At 44.3% G+C, this 20,952-nt stretch overlaps 1 protein-coding gene across 1 annotated transcript in view; it reads right to left on the reverse strand.

The window, feature by feature from the left end:
• LOC138266046 (N-acetylglucosamine-6-sulfatase-like) overlaps positions 1-20,952 on the reverse strand; it is a 100,977-nt gene that overhangs the window by 69,554 nt on the left and 10,471 nt on the right. Inside the window, exons 2-4 of the mRNA XM_069214373.1 lie at positions 8,426-8,485; positions 6,950-7,153; positions 2,843-2,908 (exon numbers count right to left, since the gene is read on the reverse strand). Coding sequence (XP_069070474.1) covers positions 2,843-2,908; positions 6,950-7,153; positions 8,426-8,485 — 330 coding nt within the window. The remainder of the gene's footprint in view (positions 1-2,842; positions 2,909-6,949; positions 7,154-8,425; positions 8,486-20,952) is intronic.

The raw sequence follows: 20,952 nt of genomic DNA on the forward strand, positions 1-20,952 counted from the left end.
CAGAAATACTGACACAGATTTGCAAGAGCAAACATCTCAACAGTGACAAGTTTAGAACTTCAAGAAGATATGACTTTGAGGTAACACATTAGGAGTTGCAAATGTTGGGCCTAATGTCACTGTGATGCTCTGTAATTTGCAGGTTTTTTTAACCAAGTCCACTGAGTTTGACTAAACCAGAACTAGTATGATTAGTATTTTAGTGTTTACTCTGTTCTACACACCCCTCTTCCCTCCACAACATGTTATACTTTCTTTGAGGAGCATTATTAATTATGTGAAAGTATAGCAGTTATTTATGTAGGGAAAGTTCTAACCCAGTTATGCTGGGCTTTGTTATCTCAGACAAGTTTGAGGTTTAATTGTAGGTTGTATGTGATTTCATAGAAGAACGATTACATGGAATACAATTACTGAGAAACCATATCATCTAAACTATTTAATGGATATTTTCAGAATGAATGGCATTTACCTTCTCGTAGAAACCAATTCATAGAATGTCTTTTGGGTCGAAATTGGCTTTCAAATGCTTATTTTATCAATGTCAATGCAATGGGTGTCGTTCTTACTTTGAGAAACAGTTTTGAAAGAGGCATTTATGTCAGTGGTTCACTTCAGGGGACATTATTTCATATTTATATATTTTATACTGTCAAACAATTACTTCGGATGATTCTAAATCGATGACCCCTCACAAACCCTAAACACTATCAATCCCTGCCCCCTAATATCCCTCGCCACACTTCAGCTACACTCATCCCTGAAGCTTAAAAGACCTTTCTACACCAAAATTCCACCATCCCTGAAACATAAGAGTACTCGCTACCCCTAACTCCACCCATTGCTGAACCCTGCAATTCCCTTTCTATGCCAAAACCCTACACCATCCTCTTAGAACACCTCAGCACATCCAAACTCCATCCCATGAACCCTAAAAAACCCTTACCACCCTTAAGACCAACCATCCATGACATATAAGAACTCCTCATCACCCTAAACTACTCATCCCTGAACCCTAAAAACCAATTACTACATATGAACTCCACCCATCCCTGAATCCTTAAAACCCCTCACCACCCTAAACTCCACTCCATCCACTACCCATAATTGAACCTTAAAACCCTCACAAGCTCTAAAATCTCACCCACCTCTGAACCCTAAAACCTCTCAAAACCCTTACACTCCCCCATCCCGAGACCTAAAAACACCTCACACACCTAAACACCACTCATCCATGCACCCTAAAAACCCCTCTCCATCCCTATACTCCATCCATCTTTGAACCCTAAAAAAAAAACATTTTTGTGCCTGAACCTCAAATATTCCTGACCCCTAAAAACCTCTCATCAGCCTAAACATTACTCATTCCTGAACCCAAAAACATCACAGCAGCCCTACGCTTCACCCAAGATTAATGTAATGTTGAATATGTCCTTAAAATTCTATTTTATTTAAAATGTTTCCTTTATTTTTGATTCTTTTGGATTTCCATAAAATTGGTTTTCCATGGTTTGGTTTGCCCCAAATTGGTTTCTCAGTTTTCTTTTTCCATCAATTCACACACATCCTTATTTGTAACTTCCTTTATCAGCAGAGTAAAGATATTGATAACAAAAATAAAATATCTGAAACTGCAGAATTTGCTTTCTCCTTTAGAACACAATCCCAGTTTGTTTGAAGCGGTTCAAGCACTTTTTTGGTCTCTGGGATACATTTTTGAAGACAAATCATCAGGAGGGCTCGTGTGTTCTCGTGTAAATATATCTAACTTGGAAGTGGCAAACTGTTACAATTTCAAAACGCATCCCTCTCAGATAAGTGGTCAAAACAGGTTCGCTGAAAGGGTTGATTGTTAAATTAAATTATCAAGCGGACCGACATGACGTCTTACTCTGGTGAAAGAGCTCAAAAGTCTAAGTATAAAGCAGCAGACAGTCTAACATGGAGACAGCCTTCGATAGTGAGAGCAAAAAGTCTAAGTATAAAGTCAGATAGTAGGGCTGCACCATCAAGTATACATAACATGAACCAATAATACAAGAGGTAAATATGATACATCAAATATGAAACAACTTGAGGAAGTTTCTTTACACAGGAAGTTAGAAACATAATAAAACATTTATGCAACAAGTGAAAACATTACACAGTGCAGCTAATAAATAACTCCTAAACCTCACACGGGCAATGGACCTTGAATATGTTACAAATACTGTTACGGTCAGCACATAGCCTTCTTCTTGAGGAAGCCTTAGTTTTACATTTTATTTGTAGCTTCTACAGCACCACGAAAACAAAATGAATTTAGTTTATTTTCTAAAAGAGGAAAACACCAGCTAGAAACGTGAACGTAAAAGCTCATTCATACAAATAAAAGCAATACTTTTTAGTTAAGCAGCTTTAAAATGGATGTCAGTGCAGGCAGGCTGAGGACGAGTAATGCTCATCTGCAAGCTAGCTATGCTGATCTAAATAAAGTAAAATAAACGTTATTTCTAATAATTTAAACCAGTGGATCCCAACCTTTTGACTTCTGTGGACCCCGTCTTTATCATTACGGGAACCCAGGGACCCCCACTGAATCATTATTGGCATCGAGGGACCCCCCCCCCACACTAAGTCATTACTGAAAGCTTGAGGCCTAATATGTTAATATTATTTAATTTTCGAAGCAGTCGCAGACCCCCTGAGGAGGTTTGACGGACCCCCAGGGGTCCCCAGACCACAGGTTGGGAACCACTGATTTAAAACACTCTCACATATTTCATGCTGTATATTTGCTTACCATTGACAGCAAAACTAAATCAGTTTAATCTGAAATAAAGTAAAAGTAGTTGCCACATACCAGTCCGTTCCAAATCTGCCATCCTGGGGGGATGTGCTTCACACCTCCGGCCTCTGCATGCCCATACTGTGGCCAAGGAGACATGTGTTAAACGGAGAGTAAGTACAGCTGGCGCGTGCGCCCACACATGAATGTGTGCTCTCTCTCTCTCACTTTCACGCAATCATACATAAACACAGAAGAGGTATATACACTGGAACACTCTCAGAACAGAAGTGCTCGACTCACAAAGCATCAAACACCCTAAGGCAAGGCATTCTCACCGACAGCCATAAAGATTGTATGCACAGTCAGGCCAGCCAAGTACCACATATCAGGGGTTAGAGTAACGAATTTTAGTGCTGGTGTCCTCATGCAGTGCTGGCTGCTTGAGTGAGACCTAGACTCATTGAATACTGGTTGAGTTGTGGGATGTTATATCCATTTATAATGACGTAGCTCAGTAGTTTGACCCTATATGGTGGAGTGTTGTCCATAAACGGAAGGCATCAGGTTTTTATCCAGCCGTGGGCAATAAAATGAGCACTATTATTAAAATGTTAATTCTTCTAAAAACGAGGGTCCTGTGTGCTGGGGAAGGGGAGAAAGAGTGGCAAGCCATAGAAATAACTATGGAGCAGTCTTGTGCTTTGTTTGTATGACATATTTGGCCCAAAACGTTTTTTACCTGTGCCTATGTCACATTGTGAGCCTTTTAAAGGCAGTTTGTATAATATAATCAATCAATGAGTAGATTTGTAGAGCGCTTCTTGGCACCAGTGAGGATATCCAGGCACTGGCAGGGTTCAGTTGATTAGCAGCCGAATATCCAGGTCTTCATGGGCTTTCGGAACTCTGGAAGAGATGGGGAGGTCGGAGATGAAATGGCAGCTTACCTCATGTCTTTGCTGCTAGGTAGCAGAAGGAGCGACATCTGCATCTGCTATGTTGGATGCAGGGGTGAGGGTTGGAGAAAGGGAAGTGGTGGGCTGATGGTTCAAGTCAGTGTGTCCACAGCTGCGTAGGTCACAAACTTGAAATGGCATCTTTTCTATACAGGGAGCCAGTGAAGTTCCCTGCGGTAGGGTGCTGATGTGGGGTTGTGTAGGGAGATTCAGGATGAATCTGACTGCGGCTTTCTGTATGGCCTTTAGTCGTCGGAGGTGAGCTGTGATCCCTGCGTGAAGAGTGTTGCCGTAGTCCAATCGGCTGGAGATGAGGGCCTGGCTGATGGTGCGTCTTGAGTTTTGGGGTAGCCATTTGAATATCTTACAAAGCATGCAGAGGATGAAGAACCAGGAGGAAGCAACGGAACTGACCTAATTCGTCATGGTTAGCTTGTTGTCCAGAATGATGCCTAGCGTGGTCAGTGGGGCTTGGTGTAGGTCTGAGTACTAAGGGCCACCAGGATGCGTCCCATAAGGAGCTTTTGATTCCGAAGATCAGTATCTCTGTCTTGTACGTGTTGTTTCAGGCAGTTGCCCTTCATCCAGCTGATGACGTTTGTCAAGCAGTTGTGGAAGTTTTTCTTGTTATATACCACTGTTTTATATTATATACACTAAGTTTTCTCATTTCATGGAGATAAATATTCTGTTCCAGCCAGGGTTAAGTGTCACTCAAAAGTCTGGCTCTACTGAGGTAAATGCAGTCTGCTTCATCTCAGCCTCAGGGTCCAGGGAGGTTCTGTGCAACACTGTAATTGCTTTGTTATTTCTTCCAGTTTCAAAATCTCCCCAGTCATTAGGTTTTGTCTTCACCAAATTTCTCTGAATAGAGAGCCTTGCCCTATTTTCCCTTCTTGATGAAACTTAAAAAGACATGTCAGAAAGTAATTGGCTAGTCGAAAGCTCTGCTACGTTCAACTCAGACTATACTGACAAAGAACTCTCAGACCCGGAAGAGCTCTACCCGTGCTCCTGATCACCCCCTTCTTTAAAAAATATTGATTAAGAGCTCTGTACCATTCTTCCAAAGAAAATAAGGATAATCATTACCATTCTTCAAATTAGAATGGCTATCAAGACCTGTCAGTTTCCTGAAGCATAAAGCCAACTGGAATAAACTCAGAATGAACAAATGGTCAGTATATGCAAAAGTGTGATTCTATGTCTTCCACGCCAACTATTAAAGTTCTCCAATAATCCGTGCTGCAATACAACTCTCTTCTACATGCCTGTGTGCACTATGTCTGATGCACCCTCCTCACGCATCACCACAAATCATGCACCTTTCCTAACAATCAGCTTACAGATCTAACTAGATTCAACACTTCTTCAACTACGCACTCTAAAGGATTCAGATTAGGTGGTCCATGGTCTTGCCTGAAGCGCTATATAAATTGATACATATAGAAAACTACTTACTCAACCACACGAAAAGCACTTTGGGCCACACTCCGGGTTAAGAAAGCTAAACAAACACAATACAATCGACTTTTCTGCACTTCAAACACAAGTAAACTGTAGTATCAAAGGTCTTGCACAAGGTATTGTTTCTAAGAATGCGGTATGGCTTAACATTACAACTTGCAAAACTGTACGATAGTGGTTCCGGCTTCCTGCTATCTGCAAGTGAATAGGCCTCGCTATGTATGGACAAGCCCTCAATCGTTGTCAATGAAACAACTCACACTTATGTTTTGGGAACACGTCTGGAAGTTAAAAAACAAACGTTTATTTCACTAACTCCGTGAGGGGACGTCTGATTTCAGGACACACAGCAAGCACTCACGAAAGCCACACTCCAGGACAAGTCGCAGGCACTCGGTACAGTCACACTCCACCACAAACACCAGTCATTCAAGACAATCACACTGCGCCCACTCCGGACTGTCACACTCCAGCACAGTCCTGGCACTCGGGACAACCACTCCAGCACACAGAGCAGACACTCAGGGCATTAGTCTAGCACGAAGAGCTCAAAACAGTCACAGTCCAGTACACAGAGCAGGCACTCGGCACTGTCACACTTCAGCGCACAGACGAGTCACTCGGGACAGTCACACTGTGAAGGCACTCAGGACTGTCACACTCCATCACACAGAGTAGCCTCTTGGCGCCGTCACACTCCAGCACACAGAGCAGGCACTCAGGACTGTCAAACTCCAGCACACAGAGTAGGCACTTGGGGCAGTCACATTCCAGCACACAGATTAAACATTTGGGGAAGTCACACTCCAGCCCACAGAGCAGGCACTTGGGGCAGTCACACTCCAGCACACAGAGCAGGCACTTGGGGCAGTCACACTCCAGCACACAGAGTAGACACTTGGGGCAGTCATAAAGAGCAGGCACTTGGGGCACCACACTCCAGCACACAGAGCAGGCACTTGGGGCAGTCACACTCCAGCACAAACAGCAGGCACTTAGGGCAATCTCACTCCAGCACTCAGAGTAGGCACTTGGCGCAGTCATACTCCAGCACACAGAGCAGGCACTCAGGACTGTCACACTCCAGCACACAGAGTAGGCACTTGGGGCAGCCACACTCCAGCACACACAGTAGACACTTGTGGCGGTCACACAGAACAGGCACTCCAGAACGTCTCCTGCCAGCAACTAGAAACGGCTGTTCTCAGGACAACTGAACTGTAGCACAAAGAAGGGAGACAGGGAACATGGACACACACCCATACACGCACCGACACACTCATCCATACAGAGTAAGCATTCAGAAGCCATGTGCAATGATGGCTAGCAGGCTGTAAAAAGTGTGATGAGATCTGAGGGTACCGGGATCTGTTTCATGTTACTGTTCATGGCTGGGGTGTGCACGAGTGAGGTAGGTGCTGAGTTTTCATCCACAGACCCCTCACCAAAAGTGCACCGAGACTGACCCAGTGCTGATAGCCACCTCTGTCGCTGTGATGGTATAACCCACCCAGCGTGCCTGGCACCAGGCTACCACACTTGACCTTGCAGAGGCCCTGGTATCTCCAGATACGTACTTCAGTGAGGAACATACCACAGTAGGAAGTCTGGTGCCCCTATTGGTGTCTTCAAGAGAGATGAGGTAGTTGGCCTTGATGCCTATTTAAGGTATTTGCCCATTAGGAAATCAGATCTCCCGCACGCACCCAGTGTTTCACTCTTGTTTGCGGTATCTGCCCACAAGGTTGCCTGTTACCTGGTTCAAGTATTTGCCCCCGAAGAACGTCTGGTAGCCCTGCTTCTGCAGGAAAACGGGGAAGGCCTGTGGCTCCTGGTGTTTCTGCCAGTCTGGGCTGCTGCAGTTCCCGTTCAGCGAGTTGTTAAAAACCTGATGGTTGTGGGGGTAACGACCACTCAGGAGGCTGCTCCGGCTCGGACAGCAAAGGGGGACCACCGTGAACTAGTGAAAGGGGAAGACGTGAATCGAGAAAGTAGAGGGAGAGTCAAGAGAGGAGGTTGAGAAAAAGAAGGCGTAACACGGGTTATACAAGAATTTGGAAAGAATGTAAAAGTAACAATATATTCGTTTTTGGTATTAAGACATATGGCTGCTTTAATAAATTGCTGTTTTTCTATTCCTAAGTAGCTAACTGCTGTCGATGGTCTGAACCTTTAACATTTGTAACCAAATGCAGAGTAGGGATGGGCATTAACTTGCGTAATTTGCTGTTATTACAAGGAATTACGCAAGGAGCATAACTCAGTAGTTGGCGTCATTCTCTTAGCACAAAATGCACCCTTGCATCTAAAATCGACCAGAGGACGCATTTTGCATGAAAATAGTACTAAATGCCCTGAAAAACGAACAGCAGCAGCCAGTAGCCGTTTGCGCTCTCTAAATTTGTTGTTGCTGTGCTCCTGCAGCAGGATTTTTATGTGAACTTAACTCATAATTAAGCAAAAGGGTATAAGTGCATAATTTTCGGTAATTTCACATCAAAAGAGCTACACAAAATTGCGGAAGTTACTCTGATTACTCAGGCATAATTAAAATTTCGGCAGGCCTAATACAGATGTTTTCTGATACCTTACCCTGTAGGGTCCCTTTAATCTAAGTGACAGCTCTACTATCTGAACCTGCTATATCTTTATAAGAAGAGTGACAACTGCAGCCGGAGCCTTTATGCATGAACGTCAATTAGAGATAGCTAGAGGTCTCACTTTCTACCCTGGCTTGCCATCTGATAGCCTTGACACTGCATTACTATCCCTCCACTGAGGAGTCATTGAAGCAGTGGTAGGAGCAGAAAAAGAACATGGCTGCAAAGGGTCTGTTTAATTTCTGTTGTTGCCACTCCAAGTCCTTGCATAAAGCATGCAACAGCAAATAAGAGGCTGATGAGGGGGCTAATTGTGAGACAAGAGGGCAACCCTGTGATGCCACCTACGAGTCAAAGAGCGTGTGATGTCATATCTGTTACCTTTGCCCATTTGGTGAATCAATGTCATGGATACCAGTTTATAGGGCACATGGGAGGGGGAGTTAATGATGAACATGCAAATGCAAGACATGCATTCTCAAGGTTGCTTGTGCAACAAATGATTTTGCGGAACAGTGTTGTGTCCTACCCTTTAAGCTTTGGACCAAGTCACACAGGAGTCGCTGACTAGATCCTACATGCCTATGGCTTTTTTTTCTTTCCTACAGTGGCACAATCAAGCATACACTCACCGCGTTAGTGAAGGACACACCGGCCTGACCAATCAGAGTCTTTGTCTTTGTAATGGGAGTCTGGAAAAGAAACGAAAAATCAGATAAAAAAACAACATCCAGTGTCTACTAAAAATGGCATGAAGACACTCCAAGTACAAACCTACATTTTTACGATGTGTGGGAACGAAATCTGAAAGATCCCTGTGATGTGTGGTCATTGGTGAAGAGAGTTCAGAGGCGCACACCATAACCTGCATAATCTGTGAGACGATGAAATGACAGTCCTCTCCTGTGCATGATCCAGGCAGCAGACAGTTAACAGAATGAGGAGCTGTTAAGAGATTGGGGAGCCCGTTGTGTCTGCAAGGCTTTTTGGGTGTGTGGTGTGGGCCGTCAGGAGCGAGGGAGCCCACTGGTAGGATGGGAGTGGAGGGCGAGGAATAGATGAGACTTGCATAGGTGCAAAGGAAAGGATGATTTGACGGACAGCAGGGGAGAACAGGTGGACCTGGTGGATGACTGTGGGTGGCATTTGAGGTGCAAAAGTACCAGTAGAAAAGAGATTTGTGTTTTTCAGAGGTCAGAGAGAAGCTGGAATATGCTGTTGGCTGAAAGAAGGTAGAACATATGGTGACTCACAAAAACAGCATATTATCAGTTACATTTAGCAAGATAGGGATGGGTGGTAGACCTGACCTGAACCCTAGAGTGGTCAGGAAAGAAGTAAGTTGCTGAGCGGAGTATTAAGCTAGGAAGGGACTTGTGAAGGCAGGAGACTCAGAAGGATGCTGTAGTTGCTGGTGAGACAATGGATACAATGATGGGAACTGAAGCTTTGTAAGGTAACATGGTGGAAGAGATTGCCACAAAACACAGGAAGGGAGATGAGGCTGACAAAGGAATAGTGGGGTTAAGATGTAGTAAAAGCTAAAAATTTGCCAGATGTGAGGATTAAAAGATCATTGGGGTCACATATGATACCCCCAATGAAAGAGAAAATATCAAGCTTGTGGATGCTACAACTGTTGCACAGGGAATTCAGAGTGAACAAAAAATCAATGGAGATTGAACAGGAATTGTCTATGCGTAAGTGGGCCAGAGACAACTGAAAATTGGACATTGGCATACCTGTGCAAGCCTCTGTTCTGATCAGTATCCTCAAGAGTGCATTGCATTTTTTAAATTCAGAGAAATAATTAGGAAATTTTGATGGGATTGCATTAAGATGAGTAGTTCAAGTGAAGAATGGAGGAGGATGAGCATGTAGTTTGGGAAGAAGTTGACATGAATTTATGTGTGCAGTGGATGATGCCTACAGGTTGGTGCCTGCAATACATGGTCAGCAAGTTGCCTGTGCCTTACCGACCCTTTCCTGTGCATCCCATTCAAGCAGGAGAGAGGTGTGTTGATCAAGGAAAAGAGAAGGCTGGAAGAGCCTTGTTGAACATTTAACAGGGGTATGTGCACAAGCCCCATTTGTAGGTTTAGGCATGAATGGCCTCAGCTTGTGGTGAGGCAATACTGTGAGGTGCAATGAGACAAAGGGACATGAAGACAAGAGTCCAAGATGCTTTGGGATGAAACTTGTAAGTCAGTTAGGGGGAGCACTGTTTTAGTACTGGCTTTCTTACCATTCAGACAAAGATGAATCTTTCACTATGAGGGGCCTAAAACATAAGTGGGAAGAAAAAGTGAAGTCTCTTTCATCTAGCCAGACGTAGTTAGGCAGAAGGTGCATGCAACTGCAGAGAAAGGTAAAGCAGCAGGCCCATCTGAAACTTGTTATATATGACAATGGAACGCCTTGGAAATAAAAGAACTGAAAGAATTGGAAAGAATAACCTAGCTGAAAAGGAATATCCCTTTTAAAGGACGACATAGGTGGCATGCTTCATCATCGGGAACCTCCTCGCACCACGATGCCTAGTGACGGTGCGGGCTACAACTTTCCTTATAGACCCTGGCCTTCCATTGTGATACATATTGTTAAAATGGAGGATTTAATTGCTGCTGGTCTTTAAATCTCCTGCTGTTCTTTATGTTTTGGCAATCTGAAACTTGCCCATTTAAAGTTTCATCTTTTGGTGTGGTACCCAAGAAGACAGAGGGCAGTTTCAGAATCATACTTTACTTGTCATGGCCAGAGGTGCAGTCAGCAAATAAGTTTATTGTGGAGAAGGACAGTTTGTTGTGATATGCCAACGTGGATAATGCAGCACAAATTCTGTGGATCTGTAGTGAGGCTTCAGAGAATGCTAAATGCAACATTAAGTCAGTCACTTGCTGCCAGAGTACTGAAAAGGTGTTGAGCTGGGTATGCAGCTTGAGCATAGCATTTACATGGCTACGGCATTGCCAGAGGGTTTCCTGGGACATTCAGTAGCATTTGCACTGGGTCTTTGGGTTTGTTTCTGGTTCATAATAGGTGATCACTAACATATTCTCAACGCGCCATAGGGAAGAAAAGGAGAATCCTGAACTTTAACACTCAAATAAAATTATTTTAAAAACCTGCACTACAAAGCTTTCCGGTTTTCAATGTTAATAGATGTACTCAAATAATAGTATCATTACTGAAAGCAAAATTCATTAGAGTAAAGGGAATTATCATAAAACCAAAATCATAAACAAGCATTACACATCTGACAACTGATCAAATAATAGTAAATAGTAGATACAGACTGAACCACAAGCATCTTGCCCTCGCTGAGCAACAAGTATCAAGGAACAGAAATCAAACGGTCGAGTAGGAAAGTGAGAAAAATCTGCCCCTCCCCTAAAAATCACGTCTTTTTATAATGTACTGGACAATGAAAGCACACAATTTTCATAGCATGACTTTACCTGAATGGACAGCACTGAAATGTTACTTGCACAGCATCAATCACATTATTATTTTAAAATAACTCGTACTTGCACGTTCTCCTCAGTGGCTGCTAAATACTTCATATTAGTGCAAAACACGAGAGAACCAATGATCTGCTTTTGCACAAAAACAACACCCATATGGTAACAGAGTCTCAGCTGAGGGGCCATGCAGTGTTGCAACATCACAACATATTTTTCAGGGAAGCTAATTAAACATTATTTTACTACACGCAAACAGAGCCGATGGTTTGCAGCTCAATTCAAATGATTTAATTAAAGCAAAATGAAACCTGAACATACAAGGCTCACTCCCAGCAAAATAAACATGCACCTTTTTTATAACGAGGCCTGGTGGCGAGGCCTATTTATGCTGACTAAAACAAACCCAAAGAAGGCACTTTTTGCTAATAAAACATTCCACTTCTACAATAGCCAGCCGGATGGTAGGATGTAGTTTGGTACTGAAGCATTTGCAGGGCTTGAGGGATGAAAATGGAGCACCAGAAATACCTTCTCGGGATTGAGTTAAATATGGTTAGAATGAAGCCACACTTTCCCGAAGAAAAATCTTGTGATATTGTAATGATGCATTTAACTAAAGAAGTACAGCAGGTGGATGAGTCGTAGCCCGGGTAAGTGCAGCTTTTGAACTTTGCACAAGAAGGTGCTGAGGGCGCGAAGAGCTTCTTGACAGAGAATTTGTGGGGTTAAGTCAAGAGAGGAGTTACTGCGTCGCAGGATTAGCCTCAAGGTGACAACGAATGCAGATCCAGATGTAAGTGTCCGAGAGGCATGACCAGCAGCAAAGGATGGAGAAATGTCCAGACTGCTTCAGGTGCGGGTGTTTCGAAGCGTGGCACATAATGGCATCTTCTGGGTGGGTGTGAGAGGCACGATGGAGGCGTTGGTCTGCAGCTGGCACGGTGTGTAAAGGCAAATGCGGCTGAGTATGTTTCCCCACAGTGCGATATATTCATGATGTGGATAATAAAATCACAGTTGCTCTGTTCCATAAGCAGCCGAAGGGGTTCCACAGGCAGGAGTCGCGGGTAACCCTTCTGTGAAGAGAATAACACCAGAACTCCAGGAGCTACGAGGGCGAGGTGGGCACAACATGAGCTCCTCAAGAGAGGCCGTGAGACCAGAGGATGCTGAAGCAGGCTTCCAATGAGGCGGAAGGATGTACTATTGTGTTTCAGAATGAATATGAATGAGGAACCTTTGCACCGGAAGGCGACTGCATGCATACTAGTGGGAATGGCATTTTGTGGTTTAGTGGTGCTGAGTCTGAGCCCTCAACCGGAATAACAGGGCATGGACTTTTAGAGGGCTCGGGAGCGGGGTGATCGGCTATAGCTGAAATGCTGAGGGGCGTGCTGTGTTGGGGCCGTGTGCATCTTAGATGGGTGAGTTTCGAGTATCAGCGGTCCTTGGTTACAGAGAGCTGAAGTCTTTGCAGCTAGGCAGGGCAACCGGGGTGGACTGAAGATGGGATTTGATTCATTTGAAGTGATCAAAGACAGATCAAGCAGGAGAAGGCACGCAGGCTCATGTTGGTAAGGTTGATGTTACCGGGGAAAGATTTTAACACACATTCTATAAACAAATGGAGTATGTTCACCTGGCAGGAGGTTTTGTATTTAAAGGATTAATGATTCATTTGTACTCTCCCTCCTTTTTGCTTACCTTTAATGCAGACTGTGTGCAGGGACTTATGGACAGAAAGACGAGCGTATGGTCAAGTGGCCATTTGTACAAGTTGACTGGAGCGGTAACAAGGGGTCATGAGCTGGGGACAATGATGCAGACATTGTCAGAGCTACAGAAGGGCTGAGCATGTCCTGAGATGCTCGTGGTTCACTTAGACAGCAGTGGTTTGGTAGATTCGGAACGAGTGGCCTTACAAAGGAGATGAGATGAGATCTCTGGGAAGCTAAGAAGAGCTGTCAGGTCCGTGCATCCTAAAGACCGGTTAATGCCTAGAGAGGCTCGGTGGGGGCGTTCACATCAGCTGCGAGAGACACAGCGAGGATAGAGGGAAGGGAGATGCATGCCTTTTGCAAGGAAGAGGCTCTTGAGTTGCTAAACCGGGGAGAATACATTTAAAAAAGAGTGAGCTTTTAAAGGATGACAGTGTGCACTTGCTTAGTGACAATGGACATTAGTTGTTGGAGCTGCTGGAGAAAGAGCAGGGTTGTCGGGCAAAGGACTCTATGAACTAGGCATCAGATTGGAGGAATGGATATATGAGGGGGTGGGGTAGGGCCAGTCTGAAGGGAAATAGATGGCGCACATAGGAGCCAGCTTTTGAGGGCTGGACACGAGTAAAGGAGCTATTACCATGAGCAGAATATGCAGATTTGGTGAAATGGCAGGGCAAGGACAGGACACAGACTTTAAGGTGTGTGCAGGCCACCAGTCAAAATGGAGAAGGTTTTCAGGGTGGTTGAGATGTGTAGTGTTCTATGTGTGGCAATGGTTGTTAGGCTGTAAGGATATGTGCCAAGCTATGCTACTATACTGCAACATCAGGTTTCATTAAAGCGCCCTTTTTCACACTAACATGACCGCATGTCAAATTTGTGTTATTCACCGGATACGAAACAGTGCAGCCTCATTAAAAAAAGATGGGTGAGTTTCTGCTTGTAGTGCATGGTTAATTCATGGATAAGGTGTGCATGGCAGCACAGGTAGCTTTGTGTGTCCGCTGTCAGTCTGAAGTTACTGCAGCATAAATACAAACCATGGTATATGTCTATGAGTAAACATGACGACTTTTACGGAAGGGTTGGTTGCCTCGCAGTGTTTAGCTTTACACAGCAGATCTGTGACTGCCGAGACTCCGACCTCATCACTTTTTGGTGGATATTCCACATGACTGGTTACAAATGCTTTCTATTTGTTCCGCCTGCTGGAATCAGGCTGATGGACCTTGATTAGTGAAAACATATGGGCTGTTCTACAGATTAAACAAAAGCGGTTCAAACCAATACACTCCGTTAGACAGAGCTGTACAGTTTCAAGGTGCAACAGGATTAGCATGACTGATGTGCAGTGGATGCTTCAGACCCCCATAGGCTAGAACCTGTACACAGCGGAAACTGGATGTAAGCAGGCAACTTGAGTTTCCACCCTGGCCTGCATCGAAGGAAGGCAAACTTTCCCTGTAATCTCTTGTCCATTCCAAGTGCTTGCAAAGTAAACAGTTCTTAGTGACTTTTGTGGTCACCTGATCTACTGACAGGCTCAGTAGACACTGTGCAATTATATTTTTAGCATAAGCGCCTAAGAGCCAACGGCCTTCCAAAGAAGCATAAATAATATGTGTTTATTTTGAGACACAGCCACGGGTGTTTAAAGAGCATGAAGACTCTGTGATGTCCTTCAAGTGGGTTGAAGGTGACTGCTTGAGTGGTTGTGTTTTGTTTTTATGTAGCTTGCCTGGTGACTATTGAAGGGGTGCTCCAGAGTGCCTAGACCTAGTAATGTGGGTTAGCGTACCAAAATGAACGTGGAAAAAAACAGGGTCTGCTATGCTCCAGAATGGAGAAGTAGGCTTGCTAGAAAAACTATTTATAAACTTTTTCCTGAAGGGCTTCGGTTTCCTTGCATGTCTGCACAAAGCACTTCCACCATTGTGAGGGTATAACTTGAGCTTATACTAATGAATGTTTTTTTCTTCATGCAGACTGTTAGTAGGAGGCCTCTGGTGAAGGAGGTCTCTAGTGAAGACTCTACACGACTGATTTAGTGTTCTTTCAATTTTGAAAGAAACTGTATACAGAGAATTTGCTTCAACACAGCAATAGTACTGTAGAGAAAATTCTGCCGTTCAAATGTGAGTTTAGATATTTAGAGTTTCCTTCAGATACTGAACGATTTTCAGTTAATACCAAACTCTAAATCAGGCCAAAAGCTGGCAGCTCAGAAAAGGCTTTCAACTGTGGTAGTTATGCACGCCAAAGAGTTCTGTGAGTGGAGCACGGTGTTAACCTTGACGCACCAGAATACTTTGGGCCTCTGCACAGCCGGCCGTGCAGTCACATTTGGTCTCTTGGTGTCATGTGGACAATATGGCTGGCTACATTGTTTTGAACTGTGCAGCGGTCTCAGCCAGCTCTGGGTGACCCCCTGCAAACATCATTGGCATAACGGGCACTAGAGAGTAGGATGCACCTCGAGGGGGCGCTGTTAGACTTGAGGTTTGGTGTAAGTGCTTTAAAACTGGGTATAGCACATAAGAGCAAGACTGCAACCTGCCTACAGAATGGTCAAACAGCACTCCCAGAACTGTTATTGTTTTGACGGCTGCTAGTAGAGACAGACCCCACTGCCAACATCTCTCTCATAATCCATCCCCACACTCCAATAATGTTGTCTCAGACTTTGGGGGACATGACATGAAATGACACTTATTTACAAAGTATCTGATTGCCTCAGCCAGCGTGCTAAGGGCAGGTGTAAAGACACAGGAGTGGAGCCCTGAGTGTCTTGCTTGTTGAGATCAGTCATGGAGGGCCCGTGCAACCTGACTGTGCTGCTCTGGACTTCCATCAGAGAGGAGGCGAACTAGCTGCATGCACTGCTAGGGCCCTCGCCACGCACAGCCGCAGTGCTGGAGGTGAATTGTGCCAGCGTCTGGGAGGGGTAGTTCTTCTTGCTGCACCCTGACCAAGGCTTTTAGATGCTGCACTCTGTTTCTGGAAGGGCCCAGGGGTCTGGCAGGCCTAGGTTTACTTGATGGTCTTCATGGTGGTCTTGTTTCTCCTTCCTCACTGCTCTCTATCCTTCTGACCAGCAAGATACACCCTTATTTGCCGCAGGTTGGTGGATCATTAGCGGTCAGGAGATGCTGCTGGTGAAGGGAAGTATCAGACTGTTTTAGCATGTAATGTGCGTGCTCCTTCCTCGAAGGGTGTGCTAACAATCCCAGTTACGAATGGAGAACGCACTTGGGGCAGACGGTTTGTGATTTCAGCTCGGCAAAGATCGTGCAAGGACGTAGCATGGGCCATTTTATTTGTCACCTTTAGATGTCAACTTTACCCTAGTCACCTCGAGTAAGGTACAATAGAAATGTCAGGGCACTGCAATTATGCAGCAGGGGAGCACACAATTAAGCAGCAGGGCTGGCTAAATTGTGCGGCAAGAAAAGGCAAAATATGCAGCATAATGCAGCACATTTTTCAATAGTATTACTACATTATTTTGTCATTTTTTTACATGGTATTATTGTCTGGGCAAACATTTAACCTCATTAGTAGCATCTTACCAACCAAATACAGAAGCAAGCAACTGAAAGTTAAGCAGTTAACATTTGCGAATGGCCTTCCACTATACTCAATCGTTTGAGCTAGGAACCTTTTTTTTGTTAAAATGCGCAGATTATGTAGCAGATGATGGATTATGTGGCAAATGCGGCTAATCCATAATTATGCAAAAAAACGCCTCGACCACAGAATCGCATAAATCCAGTGGCCCTGGGAAAAGGTTTCAGAAGCCTATTTGAATGCTTTTTTCTACCCAGTGTTCCAGGGTTGATTAATGACATGACATGATCTGCTCCATGTGCAGTTATATACTCTCTTGATTAAAGAAGGGTCCTGAAACCTGATTGATCTATGCTAAGAAATGAGTGTTTTTCTATTCATGCGGCTTGCTCCAGGGGATGAAGGCAACCGATGAACCGGCTTTTCACCAGGATGTTAGTTTCTTATTTCTTCCTAGGTACCGTGCCAACAGCAGCATTTCTGCTGCAACAGTGACAAGTTGTGTCTCACTGACCAATAGAAGGCAAATGTGTGATTGTCATGAGTTGTCTGGTAGTCTTTCGTTATGAGAAGCTACTTCCAGCTTCTCATATATGTGCACAATTATTCACATGGATCATTCCTTTTAAACAGGCCCTGAAGACGTTTTTTGGTGCCTTTTTGTGTTTTGTATGTTTTGGCAACATTCCTATTAGATGAAAATTAGAGTGACAATTACACTGAAAACAACGTAAATAACAACTACTATGATACAACACAGACATGTAATTTTCCCCAGAACCCTTAAGGTTTTTCAAAATTTCTCGTCTAAAAAAGGCTATTATTGGTTTCCTGAATGTTTTTTCGTGAGCGGTGTTGGCGTGCCATGAAGAAGCTCTGTAGGCCACGCTTGCCTGTACCACTGAAGAGGTACAGCACACAGAGCAGCAGTGCAGGTTTCCCTCCCACGCACAGTACTGGTGCTGCATGTGCAACAGTGGTGCAAGCTTCCCTCCCAAAAGAAAATAGGTATAGCCGGGACGGCAACAGTGCAACTTTTCATCACACAGAAACCGAGTACAAAAATGCCAGAAGTAGTGCAAGCTTCCATCACACAGAAACCAGGTACAAAGGTGCCAGTAGCAGTGCAAGCTTCCATCACACAGAAACCAGGTACAAAGGTGCCAGTAGCAGTGCAAGCTTCCATCACACAGAAACCAGGTACAAAGGTGCCAGTAGCAGTGCAAGCTTCCATCACACAGAAACCAGGTACAAAGGTGCAAGAAGAAGTGCAAGCTTCAATCTCACAGAAACCAGGTAAGAAAGCGCCAGAAGTAGTGCAAGCTTCCATCACACAGAAACCAGGTACAAAGGTGCCAGTAGCAGTGCAAGCTTCCATTACACAGAAACCAGGTACAAAGGTGCCAGTAGCAGTGCAAGCTTCCATCACACCGAAACCAGGTACAAAGGTGCAAGAAGTGCAAGCTTCAATCTCACAGAAACCAGGTAAGAAAGCGCCAGAAGTAGTGCAAGCTTCCATCACACAGAAACCAGGTACAAAGGTGCAAGAAGAAGTGCAAGCTTCCATCACACAGAAACCAGGTACGAAAGCGCCAGAAGTAGTGCAAGCTTCCATCACACAGAAACCAGGTACAAAGGTGCCAGTAGCAGTGCAAGCGTCCATCACACAGAAACCAGGTACAAAGGTGCAAGCAGCAGTGCAAGCGTTCATCACACAGAAACCAGGTACAAAGTTGCCGGACGCAGTGCAAGCTTCAATCACACAGAAACCAGGTAGGGACATACAGAACAGGCACAACAAGGACTGCATCAGTGCAAGCTTTGCATACCTATGGAACAGGCCCAACAAGAACAGCACCAGTACAAGCTTTGCACTCCCACGGAACAAGAAAAACAAGGACAGCTGCAGTGCAAGCTTCGCAAACATATGGAACAGGCACAACAAGGACAGCAGCAGTGCAAGCTTTGCATACCCACGGAACAGGCACAACACGGACAGCAGCAGTGTAAGCTTTGCACTCCTACGGAACAGGCACAAGGACAGCAGCAGTGCAAACTTTACACTCGTACGGAACAGGCACTACAAGAACATCAGCAGTGTAAGCTTTGCACTCATGCAGAACAGGCACAAGGACAGCAGCAGTGTATTGTTTGCAGTCATGCAGAACAGGCCCAACAAGGACAGCAGCAGTGTATGCTTTGCACTCCTACGTAACAGGCACAAGGACAGCAGCAGTGTAAGCTTTGCACTGATATGGAACAGGCACAAGGACAGCAGCAGTGTAAGCTTTGCACTGATATGGAACAGGCACAACAAGGACAGCAGCAGTGCAAGCTTTACATACCTATGGAACAGGCACAACAAGGACAGCATAAGTGCAAGCTCTGCATACCTATGGAACAGGCACAACAAGGACAGCAGCAGTGCAAGCTTTACATACCTATGGAACAGGCACAACAAGGTCAGCATCAGTGCAAGTTTGCATACCTATGGAACAGGCACAACAAGGACAGCATCAGTGCAAGCTCTGCATACCTATGGAACAGTTACAACATGGACAGCATCAGTGCAAGCTTTGCACTCCCATGGAACAGGCACAACAAGGACAGCAGCAGTGCAAACTTTACACTCGTACGGAACAGGCACAGCAAGAACAGCAGCAGTTCAAGCTTCCTGCTCATACTAGACAGGCACACAGCCCACTGCAGCAGTGCAAGTTTGCTTCACATACACAATAAGCACAGCATGAGGAGCAGCAGTGCCAGTTTGCCTCTTCTACAGAACAGGCACAACACAGGCAGCAGTAGTGCAATCTTTCCTCATATATAGAGCAGGCATAGCATAGGCAGCAGCAGTGCAAGTGTCCCATGTGTACAGAACACACACAACATAGGCAGCAACAGTGCAAGCTTTCCTCACATGCGAACAGGCACAGCACTAGAAGCAGCACTGCAAGCTTATCTCACAGTCAATTAAAACTTTTGATAATTCCTGGGGCATTTAGTAGCTGCTGATCAGTATCTGCGGTGGGCCCTGCAGTTCACTACTGATAAATCTGGGCCATTTACGCTCCAGTCTGATAACCAAGAACGGCCTTAGACGATCCAAAAACAATTGCTAGAGATAAACCTAAATACATGCTATATCTACAACTGATTGCTCTCACTAAGAGGCCACAACAGGCCACTACTCTGTCCTTGGGAAACTCCAAGGACTGACAGAGACATATCAGTGTCACCATAGTGAACTCTCCGATTCTAAGTGTCATTTATCCTGAACCGTTGAGTTCAACGGAGGTAGCTCAGTGGGATTGAGTCAGTGCTGCAGCGATCATGCTCAAAACACAACAGTCCACCACTGAAAAGTGAATTTGATCACAAACCACAAGTTCAGGGTGTGTGGGTAGGCACACAGTGAACTGTACAGGGTCTCTGGGTCTTGAATGCCCAGTTACAGACCAAATGAAATCCAGCAGTCAGATTTAGGGGGAACCAGGCAAGGCTTGGGAATTAGTTCCCGTTTCAATGGTTGTATGTCAGCATTTTTAGTTTTAAATATCATGCCTACCAAAAAATGCAGCACAAATATCGACAAACAAAATGGTGACAAGGTAAGTATATATAGGTAGATGATTTACCATTTTTACCTCCAGATATTGCTACCTTGAAGAAAGATTTAAGATGTGTATATATATATATATATATATATATATATATATATATATATATATATATATATATATACATATTTATCACCATCAGAGTTTCTCCGCTGAGAGCTTAATCTTAAAATAGGGAGGCCCCGGTGCTGCAAAGGCGGAGAACCTTCGCTATCCATTTCCACAATCTTTCTCAACACAAAGAAATGCACCAGGCCAGTTTCACAGTGCTATGAGGCATTTTATTTAATTTTCAAACAAACGAATGTTCTTCCCTGACGCGTTTCGGCTGACAACACAGCTTTAATCATAGGTGCATTGTTTTTCAAAAAGAATAACCACGTGATGAAATCAACCATGCTTTTTTATTCTGGCCGTAAAGTCACAGAATCTCTTTGATGCAATGAGTGCACTTAATTAATGTCATGTGCATAGTAGTCTGATTTTTTGTGGATCAAAGTACATTGTCAATGTGATTATCCCACGCTACTGCCATATTCCATATAGCGCTGTGAAACTGGCCTGGTGCATTTCTTCGTGTGGAGAAAGTTGTGGAAATATATTATATATATATATAGCTGGAGATATATGTGTATATCAGCAAGGGACACGGATGCATAGATACATAATAATAATACATCTCTACTTAGGTATATAAAATTACCTTGTCGATATTTGTACTGCTATATTTTGGAAGCATGATACTTAATACTCAATATTCTGTTATCGTAGCCTTTAAATTAGTCCA

Source organism: Pleurodeles waltl, chromosome 11 (genome assembly GCF_031143425.1).
Source record: "Pleurodeles waltl isolate 20211129_DDA chromosome 11, aPleWal1.hap1.20221129, whole genome shotgun sequence".
In the NCBI taxonomy this organism is placed as follows: domain Eukaryota; kingdom Metazoa; phylum Chordata; class Amphibia; order Caudata; family Salamandridae; genus Pleurodeles; species Pleurodeles waltl.